Below are 21021 nucleotides of genomic sequence, written 5' to 3'. Positions count from 1 at the left end.
AGGGATGTCAAGAGGTGCTCCCCTCATTTGAGGTAGTTTCAGTCATGGGTCTTAGTGTACGTGCAGGGCTGGGACCCTAAGTTCCTGAAGTGGGACTTTGGCATGAACACAGTCTTCTCTATCCACTTGACAGGCTGGGACCTGGGCTGTCTGGCTGGTACAAGAGTGCCCTCTAGAGGACAGACGAGGCCCAATCACCACCTCAGATTCAGGGCCTGCAGCTCCTCTCTTCGCCCCCAGCACCCAGAGAAAGAGGCCCAGCTGATGCGTCTATTGGAACGACTTTATTTAAGTACACTGGGCCCCACCAGGCAACGTGGTTTGTGCAAGGGACAGACTTGGGCTAGGAGAAGGGAGGTGAGCTGGTTAAGCACACTGCAGTTTGTGGGTCGCCACATCGCTTTCACACACACCTGCTGCTGTGGCCCGTACCTGGCAGGGCCTTTGGTCGTTGGACGGCATGGGGGAGAATGCTGCCTGGAATCTGGGATTGGGGCAGGTCTTGGTGTCACAAGTGAGGGTGCCGGTGAAGATCTGCTAGCCCCAGCTTTGCACCATCTGGGCTAAAGAGCCTTTGGACACTGCTAGGCCAGCCCAGTCCAGGGTAGGCACCTGGCCCCACTGGATCACGGGAGATGAGCCTGTCAGCTCCTGGCACTCTGGTCTGGTCCCCTCCCCTCTTTACCAGACAAGTCCAAAGTTAAGAATGGCACAAATCAGCTCAGTGGGGGGCCTTGTCACCTCTATAACCTAACCCCCCTGGGGCAGCTAGAGTGGGAAAAGGCAACCTGGTTAATGGTGGCTCTTTCCCAGTCCTAAGGGGGCTGGATCCCCAATACCCCTCCTTTGCTAGAGGACTCTGCCCAAGAGTGATTCTTCCTCCTGTTTCAAAAAATCCAACTGGAAACCCGCCTGTTGATTCCAGGGCAGTGAGCAAATGGAAGAAGAAGAAAGAAAGAGGCAGGTGATAGTGACTTTGAATATAGCCTCTGATCCTCAATAGGCCTGAGGCCTGTGGATACTGTCAGTTCACCATTACCAGGGAGTGGCGGGGCCTTGGACGCTATGCTAAACTGAGGTGCTGTAAACATTAGTGTGAACAGGGTGACTGGTGGGCAGGAGGCAATGGGCTCCCTCTCCAGTCCCATACTGAACAAACACATCAATAAATAAAACTGTTTGAAGATGGCATTGCCCAAGGATGGATGGAAAGCAAGTAACAGGACCTGGGGCCAACAGGCTCCTGAAACTCTCCCGAGACCCCCTGGACAGGAGCTGGGGGTTGGAGAGTGCCACCAATCAGAAGTATAGCACTACTCCTGCCTCTTCAACTGCCCAGTGTGGTCCTGGTCCCCAGGTGAGGTTGAGGGCCCCCTGCCTTCTCCTGACCCCAGAGTCTCAGTAATAGCTCCTGGAGTGCTTTCCCAGCCTCCCAAAGCCAAACTGCCACAAAACCAGACAGAACTCAACCTCGGCCCCAGTCCTCAGTCCATGATCAACTGGCATTGAGAGCAGAAGGACAAGCAAGGGAGGCAGTGGCTGCCTTGGGCCTCAGGGCACCCTGGGGGTGGGGCGGGGTGGGGCTAGCCCAGCCTAGGATGGGCAGCAGCAAGGTCTCCCAGGATTTACCCTCTCTGTCTCCCTATGGTAGTAAACATAGTCCCACACAGCCAGACAACGGCCCAGCTGATGAAGGAGTGGAGCCCTCTGCCAGCACTCTCCCCTGTCGGGCTAGTGGTCAACCCCAGGCCTCAGGCCGTTGTCATCATGGGTAGTTCATCGTCCTTTCTGGGCCCTGGGATCCCTGGGCCACACGGCTCTCGCATATGCACACACATTCGTACCCACACACACACTCACACACACAGGCAGTTCCTCGCAAACACTCCAACTCAAGAAAGCGAGTTTTAAAGTGGAGTTAACTTCAGAGAGGTGAAGACGATGTCCCAACATTAGAAGGTTTTCCTGTGGATAGATCGGGCACCGTCTTCCTCATATTCCTTCTTGGAGACCCACATCTTCTTAAAGGTGTCCAGGGAGGCGAGGATGGAGCCCCTGGAGTGGAGGGAATCCCAAGGAACGTTGTGAGAGGGAGAAAGTAGGTATTCGTGGAGCTGGCCCGTCCCCATGGGGCCAAAGCAGACAAGGCTTTGCTTTAAAGGGATGGGGTGGTGGGGGGTAACGATGCCCTCACTTCCTGTTCCGTTCTTATTCCCAGGAGAACTACTCACCCAATCCATGTGGAATACAGCCTCTCCTGAGGTGCGGATATCTGAAAAGGTGGGTAGAAAGAGGACTCTGAGCCTTTCATCCTCCTTGTCTCTTTCCTGTCTAACGCTCACCTTTACGGCCAATTCCAATGCCCAAGGCCGTGGGTGCATTTCACACAACGTCCCTGCTGAACCCCATGGCCTCTCTGGGGGGTATTGTGGCCAGCCTGACACTCATCGGGAGGAGCAAATTTCCGGCAGCCCTAGGTATCTACAGCTGTCAGGGAAGCTGGGACTATCAGGGGACAAGATACAGGTCTGCTGGGGGCTGATCGGAAGTAGACTCCGTGGCAGGAATCACACTCCTTCGTTTAGCGGCCCTCAGCAGGAACTAAGATGGTGGACTGTGTCACAAGGGGGCACCAGGAGTCAATCTGTCAACGTTATGGTTTCTCTGAAAGACCTCATGTGCCCTCAGCCTGGCAGCCTGCTCCGTCAGGGTATCAGAACTGCCCCCCTTTTGTTGGGAGGGAGAAGGAAAATGGGTTCTCCCCCCTGGCAGACCTCAAGGTCAGTGTGGAAGCTGGGGGCTGTCCGGCCTCGCAGGGGAGGCCCGGTTCCACGCAGAACCAGCCCCGCCCCCACCACGCTCCTACCCTGATCTTCACATCTTTCGGAGCTAGTTTCTTCACTTCACTCAGTAGCCTGTCGCCGAAACCTGAATGGGCAGGAAAGGAGAATCTCAAGTCAATTCTCTGGGTGTCTGGGCCCAGCCAGATCTGGAAACTTCCTTGGCAATGGGACCTGAGAACAAAGACCAACCTTTGAACAGGGTGGAGCCTCCCGAGAGGACAATGTTTGAGAAAAGCGTGCGCCGCAGGTCCATGTCCGACTTCTGGATGGCAAACACCAGCACCTCGTGGATGCCCTCACTCTCCTCTCCGATCAGGTCTGGCCTGAATAGCAGCTCAGGTGCCCGGAATCGGGAAGGACCAATCTGCAGGGTAGAGGGCAAACTCAGAGGCTGGGCCCAGGGCTGAGGTCCCTTTGGGAGTGAGAACGGAAGAGGCCCCTCTGCCCATCTGTTAGTGACCAGGTGGCTAGAAAGGCTGGGCTCAGGGAAGACCTGGTATGTCAAGGGCTTCAAAACACCAAGACAAGCCTCTTGGGAACAAACAGGAAATAAAAAGGGACAAAGAGAACTCTCAGGAAGCCAAAGAGAGGAAGCTCTTACATTTAATCCTAGCTCTGGCACTTTCCAGCCGAGAGAACTTAGACATTAATACATGGGTTTATTCATTCATGGAAATTTCTTCCTATTAACAGAGATCCAGGAAGAGGCACCTCACCCTATACTATGTCCAACTGATTATGAACAGCACTAACCACCCTCTTCCAAACCCCATCCTGACCTAGGAAAATGCCTCTGGTGCCTCCTCTCCTCCCCACAGGGAAAGCAGTCCCTGACGCCTCGCTCTGCAGGAGACAATGCTGTTCAAGAGCTCCAGGGCTCCAGGCAGGGGTGTAAAAGGGCAGTGCATGTGACTCCAGCCTCCTCCGGGGAGTTCTGTTAGGGCCCAGAGCTTCTGGGGGCCTAGGGGGACTGAAGGGAAATCCAGACCTACCTCAATGGTGCTGCCGTCGGGCAGGTAGTACTGCGCCTTCTCCGTTTCTAGAGTCTCATCCTTCTGTGGGTTTATGGACAGGTAGCAGGCTCTCTGCAGAACCGAGCAGGAGTCAGGCAGGTGGGAAACCTAGGCCTACCTGGTCAAAGTCCCAGGGCAGTGATGTGCTGCTGCAGACCTCTGCCCATCCACAGTGACTGTCCTAAAGGGCCACAGAGCTCCTGCCCTGGAGCACGGCAGGGTGGCCTCTGTCGGCCTTCACTGGGTGGCACTTAGGATTCGAGTTCCTACCTGATCCATCTTCCTTGTGGGCAGGCATGGAAATTGGCTCTCTGGAGCTGGGTCTGAGACCCCAACCTAATTTTAGTCCAGATTTCAGTTTCTTTTTCCTTCTACTACTCATGGTTCTGGGTCCCATCTACACAACTCAGAGGTTTCCCTAGAGCCATGGGTGGCAGGAGGATCTAGTTTACTTAAAAGAAACTGTATTCTGACTTCTTCAAGGATGTAAAAGAACATATGTAATTTGTACATGTTATGAAAACATAATGGCCAGCGGTATACCTATCAGCCAGCTTAAGAAATAGCAGCAGCTCCCTTTCCCCTACAAGATGGAACCACTTGGGGACAGTGACTATCAGTGTGAGGGGGCCCAGCTGGGATCACATGGCAGCCAGGAGGCCTGGCTGGGCAGTACAGAGCCTGACCAGAGACCCCCAGGACTGGAGCGTCACCTCTCTTCACTCCAGGTCACAGAGGTCCTGGCTGCCCCGTTCCCATTCCCTATCCCATCCCTGGGCGCATGGGCAGCACTCACTTCTTTTATGGCCTTGACAATCTCAAACTCGGACGATGAGTGGAAATCATAGCCCTCCTTCCGCAGGTAGAGGCGAAGAAAGCGAGAGACGTCTCGGCCAGCGATGTCAATGCGCATGATTGAATGGGGCATGGCAAAGCCCTCATAAATGGGCACGGCATGCGTGACACCATCCCCAGAATCCAGCACCACGCCTGTGGTCCTGCCTGTGGCATAACTGAAGCACAGGGGGCAGATCGTCACTAACCCCTGCCTCCTCGCTCGGGGAAGAAACTCACTTTTTTTTTTAGAGTTCAAAGTCAGCTAAACTAAAGCTGAGGCCTGACTTTCTCTAGGAACTTTAGACTGGACACAGTACTGAGGAAGCCCGAGCATAAGCAAGCCTGAAAAACCTGGAAAAGAGCTGAGCCTCTCTGAGCCCCTCCCCTACTCAAGAGGAGGCCTTCCAATCTTAGGGGATGGCTGCCTTGGACTACTTCGGGAACCCAACCAATGGGGCAGTTTTTACTTTCTAGACAAGAGGAAAAAACTCAAGTGCCTACAGGGGCCAGGCAGGAAAGGTAAATGAGTAAAGGAAAATAAGAACATTTTCACTTCCGCAAAAAACTTGCTTTTTCCCCGCATGGCCTCCTAGATCCTCAGGTTTGGTTTTGTTTTGTTTTTTCTCTTCTCTCTCTCTTTTGGTAAAGACAAGGGTATAGACATATTTCTGTGATATGACGGGGAAAAACCCACGATGTTTGATAAACAGCAACTGATACTGCCTCGTGTTGGGAGGACAACAGGGAGTACAGCGGGCTGTAGCAGAGTCAGGCTTGCAAACTCCACCAGAAATGGCAGCAGCTACTTCAGCTCCAGCTGATTTTTGTCCTATAGGAATGCATGCCCAGCATTGCCAGATCATCCCAGTTTTTTCAGAAAAGCCAGAAGTTTGGATTTTGATAGAAATCTCCCCCACTGTTTTTTAAAAGTAGGTGTCATGCCTCATGTGGGGCTTGAACTCACGATCCTGAGATCAAGGGTCATATGTTCTACTGACTGTGCCTGCCAGCCACCCCGAAATCTCCTAATTAAAATGCTGGCTTACAATTTTTTAATGGGGTCAAACACATTCAACCTGCAGGTCACCAGTGTACAATCTTGGCCCTAGACCTAACCCTGGGATGAGGCAGACGGGGGGCATGACAGGGATGATAGGGGTGTGAGAACAGGGATCATATGGTGAACATGATATCCCACAACTATATCACCAGCCTGGCATAATGTCTGCACAAGCAGGCACTGGATAAACATCTGAACATGTTACAGAGGCCTTTAGGAAGAACTGTAGCAGTGTGTGGACTTCCCAGCAGGCAGACTGGAGAGCCTTGGGTGCCTACCCACCAAGATAAAGAACGAGAGAAGCGAGAATGGGACACGGTCTCAATACTCCCTTTCCTACCCACAGGAGAAGCACCTCCATTCCACCCTCAAGGGGCCAGGCAGCTACTCACAGGCTGAGCACGGCTTGCATGGAGATGAAAAGGGCTGGTACATTGAAGGTCTCAAAGAAAACTTCAGCTGCTCGTTCGCGGTTTTTCCGCGGGTTTAAAGGCGCCTCCGTCAGGAGCACAGGATGCTGGTGAAAGGTGCCCAGAGGGTAATCAGGATAAGGTAAGATCTCCACCCCTCATCAGCACTAGGCAGAAGCCCCTGTGTGCTAGGCTAGAGAGCTGAGGGGACCTTTGTGAGCCTCCCTCCAAAAAAAAGGCAAGCTGGGCCTGCCATCTACCCTTGCACAAGCCAGTTTGTCAATCTTCCAAATTCATACCTCCTTTAAAAGACTCATTCTGTCTTTGCCTCTGCCCCCTTCCTCCCTTCCTTCTCCTCCAAGATTCTTACATATGCCCCTGTATTTACTGTGTATCTCTAATTTGTCCAGATTTGGCTAAACTCTAAATTTGGAATTCTTATGATAAAAGTAATCATTTAAATTTTTTTTCAGGGCAACCCCTTCAGGTCCCCTCCCCCCTTGGGAGCTTTGTACTATCACTTTGCTATCACTCAATAAACTTTGCATTGCTGTCCAAAAACAAACAAACAAACAAACAAACAAACAAATAAATAAATAAAATAATCTTTTTTTCAAAATTTAAATATTTTGAAGGTATTTTTGAAAAACGAACAACTCTCCCCTCCCCCGGAAATTCTGATATGTCTAATATTCAGCTTCCTTTGTTTTTCTGCATTGCTAGCTACTTCCTTAGAAGTTAGAGTATAAGCTCTGAAGTCTGAAAAACATGGGTTTGAGTCCCAGCTCTCCCACTTTATTCCCTAGGTGATCCTGGAAAGACTACTTGGCTTCACTGAGCTTCTTTCTGTTCCTTTGTTTGTAAAATGGAGATAATACTCCCTGTTTGTCATAGGACTGGCGTGCAGATTAAGGGTAGGCCTGTCTGAAGAGCACGTGGCCTGGTGCCCCAGTAAGACTCCAACACTCCCAGCAGTGATCATCTCTGGGGCCGTGGCTCTGACAGCTCCGCACGCCCTGCTCACGGGACCCTCACCTCCTCTGAGAAAGTCTGCAGCTGGTCCTTGGAATAGACATACTGCCAGATGCGCTCCATGTCGTTCCAATCCTTGACGATGCCATGCTCCATTGGGTAGCGGATGGAGAGCAGCCCTCGGTGTTCCTGGGGGCAGAGAGCAGGGCTTACAGCAGCAGCCAGCGTCTCAGCCAGGCAGCCCAGCAGGCCCCGCTTCTCCAGCACCGGGAGTGCCCCCTGCACAGTCCTCACCCAGGGCTAAAGGTAGGACCCCCCGGTTGCCACGTCTCTAAACTATACACTGCAAACTGTTCTCGCTGCCTGATCGGCCGGCAGAACAGAGGGCTTCTGCATTACCATGGGCCCTCAGTGCCCTTATGGCAAGTAACAGGAGGCACCCTCCTCGTGGTCTGACCCCAGGACAGTCTCCTGGCTCCCACCTCTGGGCCTCAGTGCTTGCAGCCTAGGTTGGCAACAATGATTCCATTGGTCTGCTTCTGGAAGCTGCCCCAGGGCTCTTCCAAATAGCGCTAATTAACTCATCCCCAGGGTATCCCAGCCAGGATCTCCCCCTGAATCCCTTTTGCCAAAAAAATAACGAAGTTAGCCAATTTGATCATTGGCAAGGTAGTGACAAAATACAGAAGGAAAGCAAAAGCCCTGTTTTCTAGACTGGTCTCTGTTTCCCAAAGTGGGGTTCCAGATATTTCCTTTCTAAAACTAGAGGCTGCTCCTGAGAGAAGTGAACCAACTAGACCTAGGATGAGGGAACCAAAGGGGATATTTTAAGAGGAAACTGCTCCTTTTACTCGTGGCTGTCCCATTGCTGGGATGCTGTCCATGTGGGGAATAATGCAGGCCCTCTGCTGGCTTGAGGCTTCTGCAGTAGCACTGGGAATTACCTCGGCCTTGGGGCCAATGAAGATGTCACCTTCAAGGGCTCCAGCCATGACGCGGACATGTTTGGGTCTGCCCACACTACAAAAGAGAGACGGAGAACCATCACTTTTCATTTCACAACAGAATACAGAAGGATGTACGTGCATGCTTAGATGGGAAGAAATAGACTCAGTTCTACTGTGATTATCTCCGAGGAGTGAGGTTACCGTTGATTTTGATTTTCTTCTACTTTTCTGCATTGCCCGCAAATTCTACAATGAACATGTATTATTTTTATTTTTATTTTTTTAAAGATTTTATTTATTTATTTGACAGAGAGACAGCCAGCGAGAGAGGGAACACAAGCAGGGGGAGTGGGAGAGGAAGAAGCAGGCTCCCAGCAGAGGAGCCTGATGTGGGGCTCGATCCCATAACGCTGGGATCACGCCCTGAGCCGAAGGCAGACGCTTAACCGCGGTGCCACCCAGGCGCCCCCGAAGGCAGACGCTTAACCGCGGTGCCACCCAGGCGCCCCCGAAGGCAGACGCTTAACCGCGGTGCCACCCAGGCGCCCCCGAAGGCAGACGCTTAACCGCGGTGCCACCCAGGCGCCCCCGAAGGCAGACGCTTAACCGCGGTGCCACCCAGGCGCCCCCGAAGGCAGACGCTTAACCGCGGTGCCACCCAGGCGCCCCCGAAGGCAGACGCTTAACCGCTGTGCCACCCAGGCGCCCCCGAAGGCAGACGCTTAACCGCTGTGCCACCCAGGCGCCCCAACATGTATTATTTTAAATTATTTGTATATTTGATATTTCTGACCCAAATCAGAGATCCTTCTCTGTAAAAGGTGGAGGGCTGACCCCATGACAAAGCTGAGAAGCCTCCCAAGCTTCTGACTAAGCTACAGAATTACTTACTAGTTTGGAAAGCAGTATTTGGGAATCTGATCACCAGCAAAACCAGCTTTAATCACACCGGATCCCTGAGGAGAGAGGAGAGAGAAAGTGAAGTCAGAAGTATGACAAAAACGAGATACATCATACAGTATGTATAACATGGTTTCACTTTTATTTAAAAGAGTCCTTATATCTGTGTATAATATGTCCATCTGAATGACCATTTGTAGAGGGAGTGCCTGCCGCCAGGAGGGAGTGGGACTGGGGATGGTAAGGAGAACTTTCACTGTACACTCCAAGTATTACTTGATATTTTAGCATTCTTTGACTTTTCTACATTGACCATGCTTTACTTCTGGAATCAAAAATACTACTAATAAAGGGAAGAAAAAGAAAAAACCTGAGGGGAGAAAAGTACCTAGAAGCACCAAAGCAGCCAGGTTCAGGAACGTAACCAGGGTGGGAGGAACGTGATTCTTTCTGTTAAACCACATGGGACACTGTTAACCTCCTTTCCCAGCTCAGGCCTGAACTCTCCCCGCCCTCCAGGGTCTCCACGACCGACACCGCCGTGAACACTGCCATGCTTGAAGCTGACTGATGGAACATACGTCGTCTGGTTCTTACTGCAGGGGCAGACCTCTCTGCTCGTTTCGGGGGGTTGTAGTTGTTTTATTTTTTTACTATGCTTTCTTTTACTCACTGGTCTCCTGATGGTAAAGAGCAGAGAAGTTCTAAAGCATCACCTGAGAAGAGACCCAACATTACAATCCTGTTGCTCCGATCCTTGGTAAGTCCGGTGGGGTGCCAGAAGAGAACCTGACTTCTCTGTCAACATCTTGGGTACCACCTAAGGCCCAACCGAAGTAAATGGTGTCTCTAGACACAGATGCCAACTCTGTGCAGGACAGATGTCAAGGCTTGATACTGCTTGCAGATAGAGCCTGTTCTCTTCCTTCTTAACTCTTCTACCACCACACCCGATACGCTCACCCTTCCACCCCAGCACCGTTTGCTGCACATATAATAGGGGCAAGCCTTTTCCTGCTGCCTATCGACCACTTCTCTTGGGGCAGAGGGTGATATTTCCAGAACCCACACAGCAAGCAGTAAACACATCAGGAGATGCTAAATAACCAAGGTTATCTTTGCACCAAAGGCTTTCCTGCAACACCCCTGGTTTCCTCTCTCTCTCTTATTCCTGCTCTTCGACAGGAGAAATGTGTGTGTGTGTGTGTTGGGGGGGTGTTAGATAGGCCATCATGGTGCCTGGCTCTGGCAAGACAGAGAGAGGAGGAAGTAGCTAAAGGATAGGGAATGCCAGTTCTTTAAGACAGCAGGAAACTCTGCCAACAGAAAAGAGAGAAAACAGGAGACAATGTGCAAACTCATCGGCCTGGGCAGAACAGCAAGGAGCCTGGAAAAGGTGCAGCTGTAAACTGAGCTGAGAGCCTGGGAAGGAGGGAGGACTACTGCTGCAGCCCCAGGGCTCTGGGACAGAGGCACGGGGAGTGAGAACAGCACTGTACAGGAGAACTCCGGGAACTTGTCGGCTCAAGCTTCCAGTAATTGCTCACTGCCTTTATCTGGGTGTGGTGATGCCAACACACTAATTGGACCTCCTGGCAGAGGTTGAAAACAAGAAAAGTAAAGATGAGACCTGCATTTCAGATTCTAGATATTTTGAAGAGACGATTTTCCTGGATATTTAATTTTGAGTTTACTAGCAAAATCTGACTAGAGTCTGAGTAACAAGGCAAATTAAGATGTTAGGTTCATTTCTTCCTCTCTGGCTTCTCAGCAAGAGAGTAAAGACCCAATAAAGACCCAGTTCTTTTTTTTTTTTTTTTTAAGATTATTTATTTATTTGAGAGAGAGAGAGAGAGAGAGATCACGAGCAGGGGGGAAGGGCAGAGGGAGAAGCGGACTCCCCGCCGAGCAGGGAGCCTGACGCGGGACTCTATCCCAGGACTCTGGGATCATGACCCGAGCCGAAGGCAGACGCTTAACTGACTGAGCCACCCAGGTGCCCTATAGACCCAGCACTAATATCACTGCCTTCCTCCTGAAGGATAATCCCCTGCTGGAATTAATTATCCTCTTCCTGTTATTTCCCCAAATCACCATTACCTGTACCACTAGGCAGTCTGCATTTCCTTCTGCTATCTATTTGAATTTATGGTTTCCATTTTTGTCCATTTTCAGCCCAAGTTCCTCAAGCTCAGAGACTTTATGTATCAGCAGTATCTGGCATGTGAGGGTACTCGAATAGACGCTGGCTGCCTACAATAAAACCAAGCTCAAATGATTGGGAGATGAAGCCTAAAGTATGAAACGTGAACAAGAGGCGGAAACGCCAGCAGCCTCAGGCAGAGGTGGTGCAACAAAGGGGAAGGCGGCATCAGGGATGATGCACACGGTGGGGCCAGACCCAGCTTGTCTCTGTGGTGCCACGAGCTGGCCCGGGAGGCCAGCAATCAGCTGAAGAGCGAGCAGGGATGGCGGGGGCAGCCGAGTCTGCTGAAACCACACCACAGATTATGAAAGGGCCCTGTCCATTCCTTTAACAGTATTTGTAACTAGGAACTAGGTACCTGGCAAATGAGCTTCCACTCTGTATTCACTCTGGTGAAGCCAAATAAATAAGTGCCTTGCAGAGAGGCTTGAAAAAGTCATTTCATAATAAATATTGAAGATTTGAAGACTGGAGTCTGCTGCCAGCCACCAATGACCATTCTCTTTCTGAAGCAGGCAGATAGCATATCCCTCAGCAAGGCTCTCCCAGGACCTGCGGACTATGGGCCTGTGGCTTGGGCAACCTTCACCTAAGCAGCCCTGCTTATTCTTGACATGCTGGGAAGGAGGCTAGCTGTCTCCCATTTTACAAGTGGGAAAAGGATGCTGAGATGTGGAGCCTCAGATTCCAGGACACTGGTGGCCCATTTTGGCACCAAGACATATTTTGTTTGGCCCACAAAATACTTTTTAAAAAACTCTATTGAAATGAAATTCACCACCATATAATTTACCCACTTAAGGTGTATAACTCAATGGTTCTTACTATAGTCACAGAGTTGTATAATCCTCACCACGATGAAATGTTAGAACTTCCTCATTGTCCCAGAAATTCTACCCATTAGCAGTCACTCTCCATCCTACCTGCCCTCTCCCCCCAAGCAGTCCTAGGCAACCACGAATCTATTTTCCGTCCCTGCAGACTACAAACTACTTTTACATTAACTTCCAACAGTTAAAAATTAGACTGCATATACAATTTATCAATTTTCTGATTTCGACCAGGTCCTGATCTGAGGGTCATGAGAGTGAGCCCCATTTTGGGCTCTGAGCTCAGCATGGAGTCTGCTTGAGATTCTCTATCTCCCTCTGCTGCCTCTGCCCCCTCCCTGCTAAGACTCGCGCACGCTTTCTCTCTCAAAATTAATAAATAAAATCTTAAAAAAACCCAAAACTTAAGTGAATCAGCATATCTCAAGAGCTGATGACAAATTGTAAAAAAATAATAAAATTGAGATCATTGTGAAATTTGAACACTGAATATTTGATGATATTAAGGAATTATTAATTTTTTTAGGTTAGTAATAGTATATCGATTATGGTTTTTCTAAAGATTTTATTTGTTTATTTGAGAGAGAGAGAGCAAGTGTGCCAGAGAGCAAGCACTAGCTGGGGGGAGGGGCAGAGGGAGAGGGAGAAGAAGACACCCCGAGCAGGGAGCCAGACACGGGGCTCAATCCCAGGACCCCGGGTTCATGACCTGAGCCGAAGGCAGATGCTTACCGACTGAGCCACCCAGGTGCCCCTGATTAAATTTTTAAAAGAATGTGGGAGAGGGTAACTGGCTGGCTCAGTCAGTGGTAGAGCATGAGACTGGATCTCAGGGTTGTGAGTTCAAGCTCCACATTGGGCATAGAGCTTACTTAAAAAAATAAAGGGGTGCCTGGGTGGGCCAGTCGGTTAAGTATCCGACTCTTGATTTCGGCTCAGGTCAGGATCTCAGGGTCGTGAGATTGAGCCCCGTGTTGGGCTCTGTGCTCAGGGTGGAGTCTGCTTGAGATTCTCTCTCTCCGTTTGCCCTTCCCCTTGCTCGTGTGCTCTCTCTCTCAAATAAATCTTTAAAAAAATAAATTTTTAAAAAGTTAAAATAAAAAAAGCCCACAGTATGGGAGAGGGAAGTAGGTGGGAATGCAGTTTAAAAAGATTAGCCAGGAGCTGATAACTGTTACCGCTAGGTGATGAACATGTGGATGTTCGTTACACTATCCCTCTCCTTTTGTTTATGTTGGACATTTTCTATAATAAAAAGAAGTTGGGGTGCCTGGGTGGGACAGTCAGTTAAGCGTCTTGACTCCTGGTTTTGGCTAAGGTCACCAAGCCCCGTGTTGGGCTCCGGGTTCGAGGCAGTTAGTCTGCTTGGGTTTCTCTCTTCCTCTCCTTCTGCCCCTCCACCTGTGCGTGCTCACTCTCTCTCAAATAAATATATCTTAAAAAAAAGAAGAAGAAGAAGAGCTGGCAAATAAGATGATAGCACTTAAGTAAAAATTCAAAACACAAATACTAAACACACACACACACACACACACACACACACTATAAAGTATCTATGTCTGCAAAATCATGGATGGAAAGCAGCACATAAATTTATGATGATAGTTTGCTCCTGAGGTTACTTCTGGGACAGGAAGGACAGGATTGTGGAGGCGTATACAAAGAGGCTTCAATTATATCTGTAATGTTTATTTCCTAAAAAAAAATCCTGAAGCAGGGGTGCCTGGGTGCTCTGTCAGTAAAGCGTCTGCCTTCAGCTCAGGTCATGATCCCAGGGTCCTGGGATCGAGCCCTGCATCGGGCTATCTGCTCAGCTGGGAGCCTGCTTCTCCCTAGCCTTCTTCCTGCCCCTTCCCCTGCTTGTGCTCTCCCTCTGTCAAATAAATAAATAAAATCTCAAAAAAAAAAAAAAATCCTGAAGCAAACATTGCAAATGTCAACATTTAGTAAACGTGGGTGGTAGACACGTGCTATGTGGGTGCTTGTTATATACTTCTCTGAAATTTCCTGTATGTTTAATATCTCGTTTTTTAAAAAAAGGTGGGCTAAAGCAGTATAAGATCCCCCTCATCAGTGAAACTTACTTAGTTTATTGATGAACTTGAGAAGATCTGATACTATTCCTGCATTTAGGCCCAAATAGTCATGAAGACAGTTTTAAGATTGACCAGAACATTGATCCATTTTAGGACAGAACTTAACCTTTGAGATCTCAGCAAAGATTTGAGCTTCAGAATAAACACAGTATTCTAATCAGAGTGTTACAGTCCTCAAAATGTGGCCTGGGAGCTGCCCTCCTCTTGTATTACTATCTATGACATACCTTTAGGAAGAATGACTTGTGTTCAGTTTTTAAAAATACCTATCACTTAATCGTCATTAAAGTGTGTGCATGTGCACCTCCCCTTCCATTCTCCTCATTAAATTCTCACGAATTGGTTTGGTGTCAGAATAGGAAGAAAGGAGTAGTCAACAATTATTTTAAGACTGGGAAAGGCTGTGAACTGATAATGAGGGTCTTCCCTCTTTTCCGTGCTTTCTTTCTTCTCCTTCCTTCCTTTCTTTTTTAAAAATATTTATTTATTTGAGAGAGAGAGAGAGAGAGAGAGCGTGCGCACGTGCATGTGAGGAGGGGAGGGGCAGACAGGCAGAGAACCTCAAGCAGACTCCCCCCCCACCCCTGCACCCAGCAAGAAGTCCGAGCGGGGGCTTGATCTCATGACCCAGAGATCATGCCCTGAGCCAAAATCAAGAGTTGAGTGCTGGGGGTTCCTGGGTGGCTCAGTCGCTTAACGACGAGCCACCTGGGCGCCCCTCTCCTTTTAATTACACTCTCCTTTGCCCAGAAATAAAGTTGTAGCAATGTGTTAAGCTACGGAGCAGTTAAATCTGCTAGATACACATTATTCTCATAAAGTTGGCTCAAATATTTCAAATGATTTTTCCTATCCATCTTTCATGTTGAAACAAAACAAAATCTCTAAATGTCAAACAGAAAGAACTACCTGAGGCCCTAGATCTAAATATGTAGCAGATGCTCAGTAAATCCAAATGGGAGAATCTCTCCTACTTCACCTTTTGGCTGAATTATTGGCATAATAAATGTTTTCCCAGGGACACCCGGGTGGCTCAGTCCGTTAAGCACCTGCCTTCAGCTCAGGTCATGATCTCAGAGTCCTGGGATCAAGCCCCACATTGGGCTCCCTGCTCAGCGGGGAGTCTGCTTCTCCCTCTGCCCCTCCACCTGCTCCTGCTCTCTCTCTCTCTCTCTCTCCCCCTCACGCTCTCTCTCTCAAATAAAAAAAATCTTAAAAAAAAAAAAGTTTTCCCAGAGAAAATAAACAAATCAATTCTTTAAATCTTAAAACTGAAAATGCACCTCTGCTTTGATGCATTTCAACTACACAATGGAGAAAGAGAAAGGAGAAACTAAAAGCATTAGCTTAAGTGACATTAAAGAAAATGGCTGGAGATGGAACTCCTGCCCCCAAATTCCAGAATCAAAGGATCTAATGGGATGGACAGACTGCTCCTTCTGCAATGCTGATGAAAACAGGCACTTGCTAATTTCTATTTTTTTTCTATTTTTTTAAAATTAAGAAAAATGCAGATGAAGTACATACAAACTGGCTGAAGATAGAAACATGTTCTCTGAAAATCGAATCAAGAACAAGGAGACCTACTCAACCCTCTGCAGTAACTAACTAGGGGTCTCGCCCCACTTCAAACCTTTCCTTATTTAGGGACACCTTTGTTACAGTGATATTTGGTCACTCATCCACCTACCCATCTATCCAATGAAAAAACAATTACTGAACATATAGTGGTCCCAGGCCGCAATTGCTATGTGTGTGGAGGAAGGTGGGAAGGGGAGGATAATAAAAAAAATTAAAGAATGTCATCTTTCCGCCCAATCATTTAACAGTTCAGTGAGGGAGATAAACAACAACAACAACAACAAAACAAAACAAAACAAACCCTCCCAAAATAAGGCGTCTATTGAACTCATCCTCCTGCTTTTCAAGGCAAAAACTATACCTCTGGAGAGAAGGAAAGCTAACAACAAAAAAGCACCTTTCCTTGGAAAAAATGAGAAACTTGGAACCCAACCTCAATTTGAGTCTTGGCTCCTCAACGTCTAAGACAGGTGGCTTGCTTACTGTTATTTAACCTAAGGTTCACTTTCCTGCATAAACAGGGGACAGTAATTCCTATCCACCTACCAGTGCTGACGCTCAAACGAGATGATGCAAACGAAGGCACCTTGTAACATGCCTAAGGTCCCAAGGGCTGGATCAACAATGAATCCGGCAGCTTAGGACGGACAGAACTGACAGTTTTCCCTCAATAGAGGGACCCAGAAGGTACCAACCAATCTCGGCGGGACGAGCCCTTTCAGTGGAAGACAGAAATGCAGTTGTTTTACAATAGTCGCCCTCCGCTCAAAATAAGAGCAGTTATTTAGATTCTTTCCGTTTGTTACTACTGATGCATTCGCGTGGGCTACTAGCAAGAGGAATAGCGGATGAAGCACTGGTTTTAGGTCACCTCTACCGTGTGACCTTGGGCTCACTTTACCTCTTTGTGCTTCAGTTTTTTTTATTTGTGAAACGAGGATCAAACTTCCTGCCTTAACTATCCACCCAATTTTTGTAAGGGCTCGATTCGAATGTGAACGTGAAAGGCCCCCCTCTCCCCCGCAAGCGCTTGAGCGCCTGGCAAATATGTTTAGTAATTTTTTTCCCAAGCTGCTAGGGGTTCCGAAGAGGATGGTACCTCCCTGCTTGCTTGGTCACTCTCTTTTTTTCTGGATCTTTATTAACGTAATCTATAATCACAGAAATAACTGAAATCTTATGGCCATTTCTGGCACCAGATTCCCGAGCCCCACCCAGATACACCAACAAGCCCGCCTGCCCTGCCGGGGACCGAAGGAACCTTAGCCCTTCTCCACCCGAGGGCGGGCCCCAGCCCGTCAGGCCTCTCCACTCTTGAGCTCCCGAAGCCAATCCCCACAGCTTTTGCGCACCCGCCCGCCCCTTAGAGAGAGGAAACACTATGGCGGCCCAGAAGAAAGGCAGGGGCGTAAGCCAATCACTGCGGAGGGCTGCCCTCATCCGGCAAGGCCCAGAGGCGGGGTCATCGGTCAAGATGGACAACCAGAACAGCCAATAGAGTTATTGGAAACTGGGGAGGGGGCGGACGCCGGGCGCTCACAGAGCAGTTAAGGCCCCTCGAGCCAATGGCCTAAGGACCCCGCTCGGACTACAACCCTTCCCTTTATCCATCCCAAAGTTCTCCATCCCATGGTTGCTGGCCAGCCGCCCTGCCTGCGGACTACGGGTGAGGGGAGGACAGAGGCGGTGGCTGCTGAACCCGCCTGACAGGCTGGGCCAGTGACAAAGAGCCGGTGGCCCAGGCCGAAACACGGGAAGCGATCCCTTTGGGGAAGAGAGAATAAATCCATTTAGAGATAGGAAAGACGCAACTCACGTTGTCGATCACGACAGGCTGGTTGGCGATCACATCGTAGGACTCCATGGCAGAAGAATCTCTCCTTCCGAGGAAGGAACTGCCAGCCGGGTCCGCTGCTAACGCCACAGACACGCATGCGCAATCTAGCCGCCGGTACAAGGCGTCCAGGGAGCGGCCCGACCTCTCCTCCAAAGAACTACAACCCCCAGCATGCCTTGCACCTGAGTATAACGCGCCAGGCAGCTTCGGAGCCCCGCCTAATTTAAGACTAGGGCGTCACATTTCCACGCATAGTAACCTGGGCTTTGTAGTCTCCATAGATGAATAGACGGGGACGTAGATTGATGGCTGTATTGCATGCCAGGATCTGTAGTTCCTTTGAAGGGATTCGCAGTGCATGCTGAAGTATGTAGTCTTTTTGAGTACTTGTCTGTAGTTGGGTTTGGATTGGCCAGTATTTCGTGGACGTTGAGATTTTCCAGATCAGTCCTGCCACTACTTCCCCTGGATAGTATAAGGTTGCTATGTTTTTATTTGGGGCAGTAAGACATTAATAAACATTTATCAGCATCAAACCGTAATAAAGGAAAATTTAATACCCCCACCACCACCCCACACGCACGGGGAAGGAGGACATACTCCCAGAACAAAATAAAACAATTTAAATTTTATAAAATTTGCTTTTTGAAAAAACCAGTGCATTTTTTCCTGGATGGGTGTAAACTTTGCAACAGGCTAACATTGGTCTGAAGACTGACATTTGGAACTACGGGTACAGGTGATCTTTTGGTCATTCAAAAACATCGTTCATTTAATAGCTTAAGGAACTGCTTTAGTATCTCTAATTTTCATGGAGAGTTAGAATTGACATTGATGACTAAGAAAATGGAGGTGAAGAAGTTATGTGCCGCTACTTTCATAGGAGCCCAGCGCATTTTTCTCCAGATTATGCAATCCCCACCCCCTTCAAGTTGCGGGGACACTTTAGTCAATAGCATTGGTAATCAGGACTCCTTTTTTTTTCTTTCTCTTGGAATTCCTTATTGTACACAGGAAAATAATTCTCAACCAGGTGCCTTAGGAATTAAAAATTCTCCCAGGGGCGCCTGGCTGGCTCAGTCCGTAGAACATACGACTTTTGATCTGGGGGTTGTAAATTCGAGCCCCATATTGGGTGTAGAGATTACTTAAAATTAGAAAAAAAAAATTCTCCCAGTTACAGAGAGTGAAAGGTAATGGGAAAGAGCAGGTCCATAGTAGATAATGAATATTGGTGTTCCTCAAGGCAATCTGCATACATCTGCGTAAAACAGAACAAAGAAGAGATTGTCATAACTAAAAGCATTCATTAAAAAATTACCAAGTCTTGGGGTGCCTGGGTGGCTCAGTAGGTTAAGCGTCTGCCTTGGGCTCTGGTCATGATCTCGGGGTCCTGGGATCCAGCAGCAGGGAGACTGCTTCTCCCTCTCCCTCTGCCCCTCCCACTAGTGCTCTCTCTCTCTCTAAAATAAAATCTTAAAAAAATAAAAATAAAAAATTTCCAAGTCTTTTAAATTAGTCTTAGTAACTAAAACTCTTGCTACTTTTTAACAGGACTCCAAAATAAGTATTTCAACATTCGACCCCTGAATTTGGCGGCATTACTGTCGGTAAATATAAGTGGATATTCAATGACGGTAAGAAACATTCAGATTTATAATCTATTGAAACTAAAATCTAACGGATGAATGAATCAATCCATTATTGTCAGATTTATGGTTAAATTCTTACTAGCAGCGTGTCAGCAGTACAGTGACAAGCCCTTTGTCGGAGAATTTCCCACTGGTTTCGTGGGACCCTAGCACCTTAGGATGTCTCAACATCTCTATTTAAACCTGGGTTCCTCCTAACACTAGGGGGAGGCCAAGAGCCTTGGGACACCCCCAACACCAGGAGAGGGAGGCGGGTCCTATTGTCAAGTAACGCCTTCCCCACCTGTGACTGGCACAGACACTACCCAATGGATACTCGGATAGGGCGCGCCGACGCCCCGCCCCCTCGAGCGCCCCGCGGCCCCCGAGGCACCCTCTGGCCGTCTCTGCGGCGGCGACGGCCTGGGCAGACTGTGCGCCGTGCGCAGGCGCGGAGCTTAGATCTCGCTGCAGCCCCCATCGCCTCGGGGAGTCGCACCCGCGGAGTCCGCCTGCTGGCGCGTCAGTGCTCTCCCCCTCGTCCACCCTCCCCGGTCCCCCCAGCACCATACGCGCCCGGATGGCGGAGCTGCGGCCTAGCGGCGCCCCCGGCCCCGCCGCGCCCCCGGCCCCTGGCCCTAGTGCCCCTCCGGCCTTCGCCTCGCTCTTCCCCCCGGGACTGCACGCCATCTACGGAGAGTGCCGTCGCCTTTACCCTGACCAGCCGAACCCGCTCCAGGTTACCGCTATCGTCAAGTACTGGTATGCCCTGGGCCGCGGGGAGAAGGACAGGGGCGGGCTGGGACGCGTTAGAACCCCGGGGGCGAAGTCATTTGCGGGGGAGGAGGAGGTGGAGAAGAATGGTTAAAGCACTTGGAAGGAGGGCGTCCTGCTGCGAGGGAAGGAGTTAAGGCTGAAGTTGGGAATGGGGACAAAGGGGTTAACGGAGCCTGTGGGTAGCGAAGGGTTAACGAGGGAGGAAGGATGAAGGGTTAACTGGGATTAGGAGAATAGAGTGAATTGGGGGTGTGTGTAGGATGGGGGGGTTGCGATAGGCGAGAGGGAACTGTAAACGTGGTGAAAGGAGGGGGCGCCTGTAGGGGGTCATTAGTGGGCGAGGGGAAGCCGGGGGCGGGGGGCGGCTGAAGTGGGATGGGGGAGGCGAGGCGGGGCCTGGGGAGCATATGAGAGGGCTTTGGAGGAGTGCGGCTGGCGGAGTAACGAGAGCTCGAGACTGCACAGGGTATGGGTGGATTTGGGGACCCCCGCACTTCCGTAGGTTAGGAGGGGAGCAAGTTGCGAGAGTTGTGCCTGTGAAGAGAGGAGGAGGAGGAGGTCTCCTTTTGATACCTTCCCCATGAGCTCAGACGTCAGTCATATCGGTGCAGTGCTTTTGCGTGTGAAGTTTCACGGAGCAACTTTTCTTGATAAACTTTCTGCTTACTCTGCACAGTTCTCTTTCTCCAAGCAGAGCTTCCTCTGGCCCTGCTTTCTCCAAGCAGAGCTTCCTCTGGCTCTGCAGCTGCTTTGCTTTAGGATATTGGCTAGAACAGAGGCAGGGTCAGGGAGATCCATGGTTTGGCTCAGGATTGAAGGGGACCACAGTAAATAATGAAGACCTGGAACTTGGACACGGAGCAAAGAAGTGCAGCGAGATGTCAAGAGAAGCTTCCTGGCCACAAGCTTCAGGATTTAGGCAACAGTCTCTCAGGGAAGCTGAGAGTAACCCTCAAGTGGCTCTGTTAAGGATCAGACCTGTTTACAGAAGGGCTGCCCTTGGGGTAGGAATGGTCCTTTCTTGTTTACCATTCCTGTTTGCAACCTGTCTCTTTCTACAGCCTCTGGGCAAAACAGGTGT

At 49.6% G+C, this 21021-nt stretch overlaps 1 protein-coding gene across 1 annotated transcript; it reads right to left on the bottom strand.

The window, feature by feature from the left end:
- Nucleotides 1-265: 265 nt before the first annotated feature.
- Nucleotides 266-17669, bottom strand: ACTR1A (actin related protein 1A). Its single transcript, XM_008710460.2, has 11 exons — nucleotides 17512-17669; nucleotides 8974-9038; nucleotides 8080-8155; nucleotides 7199-7324; nucleotides 6146-6270; nucleotides 4653-4869; nucleotides 3836-3928; nucleotides 3033-3207; nucleotides 2867-2928; nucleotides 2232-2272; nucleotides 266-2055 (listed from the first exon to the last, which is right to left on the bottom strand). The coding sequence occupies exons 1-11, from the start codon at nucleotides 17557-17559 to the stop codon at nucleotides 1953-1955; spliced, it is 1131 nt and encodes a 376-aa protein (XP_008708682.1). The 5' UTR covers nucleotides 17560-17669; the 3' UTR covers nucleotides 266-1952.
- Between the last annotated feature and the right edge of the window lie 3352 nt (nucleotides 17670-21021).

The sequence above is a fragment of the Ursus maritimus genome, unplaced genomic scaffold, assembly GCF_017311325.1.
Source record: "Ursus maritimus isolate PB19 unplaced genomic scaffold, ASM1731132v1 scaffold_7, whole genome shotgun sequence".
Lineage (NCBI taxonomy): Eukaryota > Metazoa > Chordata > Mammalia > Carnivora > Ursidae > Ursus > Ursus maritimus.
This window is presented reverse-complemented; position numbering and strand designations above follow the sequence as displayed.

Bases quoted from the DNA above. Each gene is read 5' to 3' on its own strand.
- ACTR1A (XM_008710460.2), bottom strand. From the start codon at position 17,559: ATGGAGTCCTACGATGTGATCGCCAACCAGCCTGTCGTGATCGACAAC. The intron at 8,156-8,973 runs GTAAGTAATTCT...TCTCTTTTGTAG, and splicing joins AAATACTGCTTTCCAAACTA to TGTGGGCAGACCCAAACATG. The intron at 3,208-3,835 runs GTAGGTCTGGAT...TCTACCCTGCAG, and splicing joins CCGACGGCAGCACCATTGAG to ATTGGTCCTTCCCGATTCCG.